Here is a 12,371-nt window from a genome sequence, read left to right on the forward strand (position 1 = left end):
ATTTGGAATGTGATCCTGATGTGAAAGGTAACCCATCATTCTACCATCAGCCTGGAGGATTTTACCCCTAAAAATCTTTTAGCCTCAACATTTCCAGCTGTAGAAAGTAATCTTTACTTTTTATGTGAAAAGAGCATTCAAACTATTTCTAATATTGTTAGCAGTGTATTACGGTGATAGGAATGGAATCTGTTGCCTAAACTTTGGACTTATAATTTGAGAGGACTTCTCTTATTCAAAGACAGAAAATGATGTGCTGAAGAGCAGGAACATGTGAAGAGGTACCTTAGTTTAATGCATATTTATTAAACTACTTAGCATCTGTCAGAGCTCCATTATCACCCTCAACTGTTTGAAGTCTTAGGCCTCTCCCAAAATGGTAAAGTCATGGAAATGAACAAGAACTGTTTCTTCTGTAGGTTAAATGTTAAGTGAAATAAACAATGGCCGACTTTAGGAGGGGAAAAAAATCACAGATACACAAAAATTTTATTGTACCCATTTTTTAATTTTATACTTTTATTTATATTAGGGTATTATACAATTTTCAAATCTAACAACAGAATCTTCTTAGTATGTGTATCTGAAGCATAACAAAATAAAAGTATTTCACAAAAGAAGTCCATATTACAGTACTATTGAAATATGAGGCATAGGATAATTACGCATTTGTGGGTTATAACATAATACATTCATTTTAAAGAAAAAACATTTAATATGAATAACATTTTGGTTAAAATAAATATCATGTAAATGTTAACAGCAACACCTGAAGTATATTGATACAAGAAAGGTGTTTTGTAATAGGTATTATGTAAAATGGTAAAGCATTCATGAAATGGCTGTAATATCTTACTAAATTTACAATCATTGCACATTGTTGAGCACTTTATATAGGAATACCCTTCATCCACCATTCCTAAACCTCAGCATACAAAACAAAGTTACCCCACATTTTCTTCTGGGGAACTGGTACCAATGTCTAAATAAGGTTTAGAATCCCATGTACCTTTCATTTTACTGTTTCCCAATTCAATTCAAATGTTTTACTTAATCAGTACAAAATTTACTTATAAACAGAAATAGAGAGAGAATATTTCATAGGTGAATATAAAAAATTAAAACTTCTAATCATCTTCATAATTCTTTGAAATGATCTCATTCAAAATTAAAACTTGTTGTTTACACAGTGGTTTCCTCAGGAAAAAATATGAACACTTAGACAGGAAAAAGATACAATACCCAAAACAAGAAGTTTCCACATGTATAAAATAATAACGGATTTCCCTGATCACTAAATTCTTCTCAGCTATTTCCTTCTAGCAGAGAGATTCACTGAAAAGAAAAGCTTAAATCTTTGCTTAATAGTCACTGTGAGGGGTTAAGCAAATGAATTTTAGATTCATGTATTTTTAAAGATTGCAAGAAAAAGGGAGATTATCTGTTCCAACTACAGAACAATTTCCTCTCAATTATATTATAATAAGATGAACATGATACTAATGGTCAACAAGAACAATTCTACTTGTTCATACTTCTGGAGACAAATCTATGCGTGCTCAGTGTAAAAGTTGTAAGTAACTGGAATCTGGTAAAAACAATGTATCCGGCCCTCATTTAAAGGACCACCCAGGTGCCCTCTGTCTATCCCAAGATAAAATTACCCTTCAGACACCATAACTGATTACATTCTGGAAGAAAAAAAAGTTTATACTTTTTCCCTTATAAAGTTTTACAAATGACTTGTAAGTACTCAAATGAGTGTAAGAAAAATACTTATATGAGAAGACAAAACCAGCAGTTACATCAGCCAAAGGTAAGTATTCTCCAAACATGAGGTTTTCACGTTGGCAGGATTATCCATCCCAGGGTTTTATAGGGTGGCGCGGCTTCCTTGAACGGTGACTGCCACTCGGCCTTTTGGCTTTCACAATTCTGTGAAGAAGTGGTCACCACTAACATGAAGGCATTCAGGGAAAACATCTCCACGACAGCATTTACTAAACTCGGCCTATTTCCTTAAACTAAATGAAGTGTTACCATCTCTGTCATCTTCATGCATGAATACAGTACTTTGCCTAAAAGCTTCTCAACAGAAATGTTAATCTTATAAAAATTCTGGCTGTGGTAATGGCCAGTTTTCATTGCTTTAAACATATTCTAAAATTACAACCTGTCAAATGCATTGAAACTGTGTCAACATTCACAGGTACAGTGCAACACACATCCTTTCTTCCTCTCTAACAAGACAAAATACACACATACAGGGTGGCCCAAGTTTTAAAAAGTTAAAAAAAAATGTTTTTAATCCAGGAAAAGTGTTGGTATACTAAATATTTTTAAAGGGTACTATGTTCTCAGAAACTCTGAAACATAATGGATAAAATGCACATACAATATAAATAAGAAAGTAACTTGAAGAATACAAAAAAATTTCTGAAGGGGACCAATTGGAACTTCAATAAAATCTATGAATAAAAACATGCTTACACGATAGTGTACAATTATGAAGAGAGAATTTAAATTTATAAACAACTTGAAATATAGTACTGCAAGATTATTCAAAGATTTTTCAAAAGTACAAACAATAATAAAAACACACAAAAAAAAGCCTCGGGCAATGTGCAACTTTCAAAATTACTATCACACCAGCCAAACAAATCCTTAACCACTTTTTAAATGGATTCATTTATACCATTGTAATGCAAAGAGACTATCAGAGATATTAAAACAAAACAAAATAAAGCAAAGAACTCTTCAGTGTCTGACTCACATTTTGTCCCCCAATTTTTTCACATTTAAGAGTTGCATTTTGAATGTATAAGCTAAGAATTTTAAGTGTTTCTCAAATAGTTTATGTCTACATTTACCTTATTATATTTGAAAGCTACAATGCTAAGAACTAAAACACATACTTCAAACTTTTAAAAATAAAATAATCACAAAAGTTCACAATTGTGTTAATCTCAAATGTCCATAAATGACAAAAAAGCAAACAAGTCACATGTTCAGATACTTTTCCTCAGGTGACAAGTCTATCTTGATGAGTGCCAAGCTACACCTTCAATATTTGGCACTGAGAGTCTATCTGAACACAATTTATCAGCAAAAAAACCCAAAAAAACAAAAAACAAAAACTAAATAATTCTAAAAACCTTTAGCCATTAAAAACCATTAAGTTTCATTTACTCTCCTAACATGCAATCTGACTATCCAAAGTCATTTGGGGTTTGCAAGAAGGCGACTTAAACTGGTACAAAATGAAGCTTATATGAAAACTGGTTAAGGATTCAAAGCACATTAGCTCTGAAAGATTCATCTTAACACCCAGACAAAAACGGGGAGGTATGATTTGCACAAAAATACTTTAAATTATTTTGGTTATGTTCTTCATGATCTTCCACATATTTAGCTGCTTGCGGTGCACGCGTGCATCCTCTTGGCTACGTCATAAACATAGGTGATGTCTGGTCGCTTCTCTGGATCTGGGTTGATGCACATATTCACTAACTGTCGTAGCTACAGAGAAAGAAAATACAAAATGCTTTAAAAAACCATTTCAGTTAGCTATTACCAATACTCTGACTAAATAGAGATTTACAAGGAAAGTACATTTTGTGCCTAAATACTCCATATGTGGAATTTGGGAGTCAAAACAAATGAGCAAAGGAAAAAAAAAAGACAAACCAAGAAACAAACTCTTAACTACAGAGAATACTGTTGGCGGGGGGATGGGCAAAATCAGTGAGGGTCCGGATCAAGGAGTGCACTTATGATGAGCATTGAGTAAGGTATAGAATTGTTGAATCACTACATTGTACACCTGAAACTGACTGTATGTTAACTATACTGGAATTAGAATGAAAAAACTTAAAAAAAAAAAAATATATATGACTACTGTCAACAATTTTACAATTAGTTGAAAAGTCTAAGAAGTATGTATAGTCACTGGTTGAGTATTAATGTCAAGCAAAAAGTAGTGTCTACAGTAAGAGGCTTTAAAATGATTTTACTATTTTTCAAAGAAGTTTATCAGAAGACAGTAGTCATGAAGGACAACAGGTTTTTAGCTCTGAGGCTCTAAATTAACTGTAGGTATGTTATACATATTTATTTGATCTAGAATGTACTACATTAGCCTTGATTATAAGTTTAAATTTTCATAATTATATACAATATATCTATAGATCTAAATTTATATGAGGCATAGGGTAGATTAGCTCTCATATGCACTTATCATAAACCATTTTATATAAATATAAAATGTTTTTATTAGTTTCTTATTAAAGAAAAAGCACTCTTCTAAACTTAGAATAATAAATTATAAGCAAGATAAATTACGAATAGTATTCTAATACTTAACTGCATGAAGCAGTATTAGCATCTTCACTTTATAGATGAAAGAGCTGAAGTTTACTTATTTACATTACAGAAAATAAGCACACTTCAATAAATTAAAAAAGAAAAAAATCCTTCCATCTAGTCCTAGAGCCACTGAGTAGAAGTATATGGAATTTCATTTTCAATTCCAACTGCCATCAGTTTATGATACTATGTGTCTTCGTAACACTGTATGTGGTCGTTCACAGATGATAAGCCAAATAAAGAGGAAGAGCCAGATTCTTTGGCTTTGTATGCATGTCTTGAGGAATAATTTAGATATTTTGAAAACTTGCATTAATTCTTTCTGGCCAGTTATTAGCATGTAGTAAATGTTAATGGTAATATTACACCCACTGAGAGGGTCTGAGGATTTCAAATTATATTCCTTGCAATGCAGCAGACAACAGCATTAAACATCCTTAAGGGGTACAACAATACACAAGGCATTTTATTATGGCGATCTAAGAGAAATTTAAATCAGAAAGAGGTTGGCATTTTACCCATTAAAATAAAAACAAATACATCCAATTATACACAATACAGAAAACAGGAGGAAAAGCATTTATAATACTTGTATTTAAAAAGATAATGTATTCTAACAGGTCACCCAGTTGTCAGATATTTTGTTTAGAGATAAAAATGACAAAAGCAGCAGAGAAGATGATAGAAAAAGATAACTGTGGTACAAAAATTCATTCTATTTAACCAGGATACACATAGATGTAATGGCAATTTTTGACTGAATAAAACTACCACATCCTTCAAACCGGTCCAGAAGCCTCATCTTTCCAGCCTAATAGGTCAGAATTGGGTGAAATTTCCAACCTACTGTAGCAAAGGGTCCTCAAGTTCTCCTGTCCAGAAAAGAAAGTGCCCAAGAGGGGCACCTGGGTGGCTCAGTAGTTAAGCATCTGCCTTCAGCTCAGGTCATGGTCCCTGGGTCCTGGGATCGAGCCCAGCCCCAAGCCCAGCATCGAGCCCTGCATCGAGCTCAGCATCGAGCCCCGCCATCGAGCCCCACGTTGGGTTCCCTGCTCAACGGGAAGCCTGCTTCTCCCTCCCCCCACTCCCCCTGCTTGTGTTCCCTCTCTCACTGTGTCTCTGTCAAATAAATAAATAAAATCTTAAAAAATAATAAATAAAATTTTTTAAAAAAGAAAGTGCCCAAGATTAAAGATAGCTGGATATAAATTTAGTTGAAGAGGACAAAGATTCTCCGGTTCTCCAAAGTGGAAGATGAGAACCAGATGTAGTAAAGAATACAGTAAATGGGGAGGGAGTGGAGAGGGCGCCTGAGCCGTTGCTTTATTACCCCTCCTTCCGGACAGCCTTCCTAAGGACTGACAGGAGAGTCAGAAACACTACAGTAGACAGAGCCAGAGCAATACCGCCCTTGCTTTTCCTCTTTCTTATGTGGTTCGATCTTCATCTGAAGTGTAGTTCATTGTGTCATAAAGATTTATCTTTTCCAGAGAAGTTTCTAACAAGTCACGTAGTATAAAATCATATACGATATAAAATATGCATACCTCAGTATATTTATGAATCAAATGTTGATAAATTTTTTCCTAAATTATCTAATAAGCAAATTAATAAACTATGAAAATAAGATCCTTTAAAATTAAAATATGCTTTTAGTAGCGATTCTCACTCATCTAGAGTAGAGCACTGTGCTGGCATCTGGGGACACTGAGGGTAAATCAGGGTAAAGAACCAGCCCAGAAAGGAAGGCCTATTGTCCAGGATGGGGTGTGAGAGAATGACTCATTTTCCTTCCTGACAATCTGACCCCTCTTTCCTTTCTACCTCTCCCTTCTCCATTCATTCAGTCATTCAATAAAATCTTATTGAGCATTTATTATGTGCCAGACACTTTATTACAATGGTAGTAAGGATAAAGCAATAAATGAAATATACATGGCACCTGCCTTTGGACAGCTTACAATCTAGTGGGGGAAGAAGAACTGGCAAAGAAGTAAATGTGAGACTGAGGGAGACTGAGGAAATCATATAACTAATTCTATTATAAACTACAAAGTGAGAGGTATCTCAAGAGATATTTGTGAGATAGTTAGAGGCAAAAAGACTGTAGATGGCTGCCCAGAAGAGACAATCATTACTTTCCTCTTTTTCCTTCCATCTACCTAACTCCGAGTTGTTCCATCTCATTCACTGAGGACATCCAGCTAACAGCATTCTTCATCCCAAGTACAACAACCACACCTTTGGTCACTGTGACGCCCATTTGGATCCTCTATCCGAAACAAACTTTTTGATTACATGGCCTTAATCTTCACTTTCATTCCATTTTAGTCTCTGCCTCCCAGGGGTACAGCCTAAGTCTTACAATGTCCTATGTCATGTAAGAAATGTGGGCACAAGCTCCTGCCCTTCCAGGGCTCACACCTGTCCCCCAGTATGGTTGTGCTTTGATCTGAGACCATTTCCAATACCTTTCCTCCTCGTCAATCATCTGCTTCTGGATTTACGTCATTCATTTCCAGGCTAGACCTCATAGCACAATCCTTTAACCACTTCTTTGGCAGCACCATTAATAATCCTTTGTCTTTTCACAATATCAACCCTGACAATTGTTTTGTTTGCTTCTCTACCAGGATGTGAAGGACTGCTGGAGAAAACTGCAGACTCCGTATAGTCTGGAGTCACCAGATTCATGGTTCCAACTGTAGTTAGACCTTAAAAGCTGTTCTGTAATCCAAATGTTTTGCCTGATAAACTCCATTTCCCACAATGGCTAATTTCAACCTTCACTAATCTGTAGTCACCGTCCTCAATTCTTTTTCACCTCCTACTTCACAGAGAAAAATCAACAGTTAGGTTTAAGCTTTCCTCAGTATCTCAACCTAACCTATCAATATCTGATCCATATCATCTCTGTTCTAGCATCAGAAGAATACTGTTTTCCTACTACTCTCAATTCTATCACTGGGATCTCTTCCAAGAAATTATACATTATACACCATTATACATTAGGACCTGAAATATAGTTTGCTACGAATGAGTATTCAATGAGTGAATATTCTGTCTATTATTACTCTTCCATATTTTCAACCTCTCCTCATTTGCTGATTTCTTCATCATAGTCTGTAAGTATAGTCAAGTTTCTCTTCCTAACCACTGCCCCATCTAATGTATTTACTCTACAGCCAAATTTCTTCGGGGTGGAAAAACAAAAAAACAAAACAACCCACTATCCTTACTATATCAACTTCCTTAATCTACTTATCTAAGCCAACTATAATCACTTTTTCATCTCCTCCACCCCCCAAGAGTACTCCATTGAAATCACTCTGGCAAAGCTTAGCAGCATTTCCAATTTGCTAAATCTAACAAACTCTTTTCTGTCTACCACTTACTCAACCTTTCTGCCTGGCTGATGCTTCTGATCACAGCCTTGCTGGGAGTTGCCTCCTCCTCTGGCTCCAAGACTCCATATTGGTTCTCTCATTTCTCTGACTTTTCCTTCCTTTGGAGGTTTAGCTTCCTCTGGCTGTCCCTCTACTGTCAGCGTGCTCCGAGGTTCATTTCTTTCCTTAGCTCTTTTATCTTCTCTCTCTCCCCCTTTCTATCCTATACAACTTTTACTTACTCCCATGGCTTTAATAACTGCCCACACAACACGCTGAGGAACACACACCCATATGTATCTTCAGGCCAGACCTCTTCATGGGCTCTATTCATATATTTCTGCCTGGCTTCTGAGCATATCTATCTATGAATACCTCATATTAAACATGTTCGGAACTGAGATCTTATTAATTTCCTCCCCAAACCAGTTCTATCTTGGCAGTGCCTCCAATTTCTCAAGCCAGAAATCTAAAATTCATAGGAGACACTTCTTCATACTTCCTCCCCCTGGCCCAACAATCATCAACCAAGTCTTACTGTTTCCTGACTGTATTTCTTCTTGCCTTAGGCTCCACTGCTTACACTCAAGGGATAATCTTCCCACTGACAGTTTTACCTCCAGTTTCTTCCAATCTCCCTATCACTGCCTGTAAACACCAAGTTGACCACACTTCAACATTAAACATTTCAATGTCTCCCCACTGCCCTCTACAAAGTCTAACCATTAGCATGGTTTATTATGGGCTTCTAACATCTGGCTCTTGCTTACCTTTCCAGCCTCATATTTAGCCCCAAACCCCTCCTCCCTCCAGCCCCACTCTACACTCTAACCATAACAAAGCGTTCAGTTCTGTGCTCACCAAACTGTTTTATGCCCTGAATCTTTGTGTATGTTGCTTCTCTGCTTACAAAGCCTGCCTCAAAATCTCCTACTCTCTTGCCTGTCACCTACTCATTCTCTAAAGCCTTTCTTAATAACTCTGTCGCCATGCAGAACTTATATATATATATATATATATATATATATATATATATATAAAGCTCCATGCCCAGCGTGGAGCCCAACCTGGGGCTTGAACTCCTGACCCTGAGATCAAACCTGAGTTGAGATCATGAGCCAGATGCTTAATCAATTGAGCCATCCAGGTCTCTCAGAACTCAATATTTTCTATTTGCCCTCCATCATACCCTTCACATACTTTTTTTTTTTTTTAGGTACAGCTGACATTAACATTATATTAGTTTCAGGTGTTCACGTGCTTTAATTAAAGCCTTTATAACACTTTATTGTACTTCATTTAATATCTGTGTTCTCCTATTAAACTGAAAGACCTGGAGGATGGATATTATATGAACAGTAAGTGCTCACTGACATGTTAAATGAAAAGAATGAATGGGTAACTTCTGAGTGAGGGAAAATGGAATGGTTTTGTGGTTGCGGCAGCTGAGCGAAGGTCCAAAGCATGAACATAATTTTGATATATAAAAGGGTAGGGAAGATTCTAAGCAGAGGTAACAGACTGAACAAAGGTGCTGAGCTAAAGAAAGTGTGAGATGTGTGAAGCAACGGCTAGTATTTCTGCATGACTGGGGAGCAAGCAACAGGGATGAAAATGATAAACTGAGGCTAAATAAAGGAAAGGCTTAAGGAGTTTAGAATCTATTGCTATAGGCCACAGGAAGTCAGTACTTAAGCCAGGAGGGAGAGGTCATTAAAGGTGCACTTCAGTCCGTATTTTCTTGGAATAGAGCAAAAAGAGAGCAATGCCAGCAGAACGCTCAATAATGTTTCTGTAAGATTTCAGGCAAGAAATATTGTTCATCAGAAGTTTTCACCAGGGAATGTGAAAGAATGTTGTGTCCACTAACAGAAGTAGGTGACAAAGAAGAGAGAGTGACTTTGCAGGGGCAACAGGGCCACTAAGTTTTGAAGGTATCACATTTGAGGTATGAACATATTGCAGTTCGGGTGGAACTGTGAATTCCTGAATTTGGGGTTTAATTCTGAATCTATATCTAAATAACTGAATTCTATATATTAAACAATTTTTGTGATTCTTCCTATATCAAGATCATGAAGATAAAGGAGACAGCTTTAGTGAAACGTTATTACCTATACTGAACATAATTTTGCACCATTATCGTTCTCTTAAATATTCATGTGTTAATTTGGTCTTAAAGGCAGGTATCATTCTGGACTTTAAAAAATCCTGTATTTATATAGGATTTAATATTTTACAAAATCTTCCATATCCTTTTAAGTACTGTAATCTCTCATAACAATCTCAATTTACAGAGAGAAAAAAAAACAAACCTAAGAACCAATTAAAAAATTGATGGTGAAACCTGAACTGGAACCCAAGTCATTTGATTTTTAATGCAGGCCTTTTCCATTTCCCATTGTTGAGAGCTTGCCCACTTTTATCTAACTTGGCCTTTTGGTTTGAATTCCTCATGACAACTAATGCAGATCTGCATGCATAATGATTTCTAATTGGTTGAATTTCAAATCATTACCACTATAGAGGGATATCACTTAGTCTGAGGTATTATCTGAGTTCCCATCAAGAGAGATGAGTTACTAGGTATCGATAGAAAATACTAGTTATGTGGTGGCCATCACAGAGTAGAGAAGCTAGCGTCTCAGGTACTTTATTCAAATACTCAAGAGGTTGGTCTGACTTCCATCCAATGAACACAATCATGAGATGCCTCAGCTTTAATCAACGGTGTCAAAGCTGACTGGCTGTTTGTTTTCTCTTAAGCAAATGAGAAGAATAGAATCCATCATTCTAAATCCTTGTCAAAGAATATTTAACGGTGTGTTGAATACTGAAAAATCTGAATGTTCAAAGAGTACTGAAAGGTGTGCTACATAGCTCCTATGAAACTCCTGCTAAGAAAATGAAAATTTAAGGAAGACCCTGTATAGGATAAGATTCATCTTTATAACTTTGGATAATCTTAGCTCTACCCTTTAATCAAATTAGGCCACGAGAAGCTAAATCATGGGAGCACAATGGTTTATCCAGCTGCCAAATCGCCTTTCCAAAACCATGCTTTAATGTTTGCTTTTGACTTTTATCAAATACCATGTAGGTATTTTCTGTATAGTTGCTACTAAAAATACTGCCTGGTACATTACTCACAGATCCTTACAGGAGATGTTTCTATTATAATTTAGTGGGAGAAAACTTTGTCTTCTCTGAGGAACTGGTATATTTCCTCCCTAAAAACAGAAACAGCCCTTTGAGCCCTGACAGAAAGGAAGCAATAACTAGATGAACAGCTCAACCATGGCAACTCTGCTGGTCAGTAAGATAGGTGTGCCTCCATTCTCTTTAATCCTTGGTTCTGAATTTGTACTTCCATTTCTATTTTAATAACTTGTTAAGTCATGTCTTTTTTTTTATTTTACTTTTTAATTTTTTTTTAAAGATCTTATTTGAGAGAGCGAGCACAAGTGGGCGGAGGGGCAGAGGGAGAGGGAGAAGCAGACTCCCTGCTCAGCAGAGCCTGACATGGCGCTTGATCCCAGGATGTCCTGGGATCATGACCTGAACCAAAGGCAGACGCTTAACTGACTGAGCCACCCAGGTGCCCCAAGTCATGTCATTTACTGTAAGTTATCTCAAATCCTTTTTGAAAAAAAGGCAGAGTGGAACACAAAATGGGAGATTTACATAGACCTGCATTCTTAAATGGATGCAGTTTTCCTTGATATATATGAGATAACTACTGGTTGTTCTAAAGATACATCTAAATAGACTTGTTAACGTAGTGGAGGAAAAATCAGCTACAACAGTCTTTGGCAATGTAAAGGGAAAAAAATCACAACATGTTACAAACAGCCATGGACTAAGTTTGATGTCTTTAATAATTTGGTTTAAAATTGCAAATTTATATGGATCTATGAATGGTCTCTTGTCATACCAGATAACAACAATTCACGTTATATAAATAAGGTCACATCTCATCCTGTCTTCTTTGAACGTATACAAAAGTACAGTTTCACTTTACATGGTAGAGTTATTTGTGCTCCTGCTATCATGAATAGGAGGATAAAACTGTCACCTACTTATCAGAAACCAGAAACATTGAGACAGAATAGAGAGTTTAAAAGTCATTAAGCAGAGGAAGAGGAAAAACTCTTACCTTTGCCAGACAGTTTCCAAATTTTAAGTTGTTAAATAACTACCCTATAACAGGTTCATTTGGTTACTCATAGTTTCATTTTTCACAGCCAGGAGACACATCTAGAGGCCACGTTACTTAGATGGAGATGCTCGATACAACCAGTAGTTAGTTTTCTTAGGTTTCCAGTGAAAAACTGGAATACAGTCCCCTGAACATTTTCATGTTCTATATGGTAAGAGCTTTATGCTCTATAAGGTAACTCTGGGGCTTTGACTATATGTTATTTCTAGTACCAGAGCAGAGAGAAAACCATTTCCGAAAAGCTGGTATTTATTGAGTTCTTATCATGAATCAGGCACGATTCTATACATCTGCACATGGCTTAATGATTCAGTCTTAATAACAACTCTTTGAGGTAAGCACTACTACTATGACATTTTACAGAGGAGTAACATTCCCAAGGTCACAAAGGTAGTAAAGAG

The 12,371-nt window shown here is 36.2% G+C and overlaps 1 protein-coding gene across 3 annotated transcripts in view; it reads right to left on the reverse strand.

The window, feature by feature from the left end:
• Window positions 1-487: 487 nt before the first annotated feature.
• The window catches only part of NEK7 (NIMA related kinase 7), a 164,480-nt gene continuing 152,596 nt past the window's right edge, over window positions 488-12,371 (reverse strand). For all 3 annotated transcript variants that reach the window (XM_028120168.2, XM_028120166.2, XM_028120167.2), the window contains one exon: window positions 488-3,519. In XM_028120168.2, the coding sequence (XP_027975969.1) occupies window positions 3,409-3,519 (111 nt within the window). In that variant the 3' untranslated portion in view covers window positions 488-3,408. The remainder of the gene's footprint in view (window positions 3,520-12,371) is intronic.

This window comes from Eumetopias jubatus, unplaced genomic scaffold, assembly GCF_037043125.1.
Source record: "Eumetopias jubatus isolate StellerSeaLion01/CBP00866 unplaced genomic scaffold, mEumJub1_p1.0 scaffold_12, whole genome shotgun sequence".
Classification (NCBI taxonomy): Eukaryota; Metazoa; Chordata; class Mammalia; order Carnivora; family Otariidae; genus Eumetopias; species Eumetopias jubatus.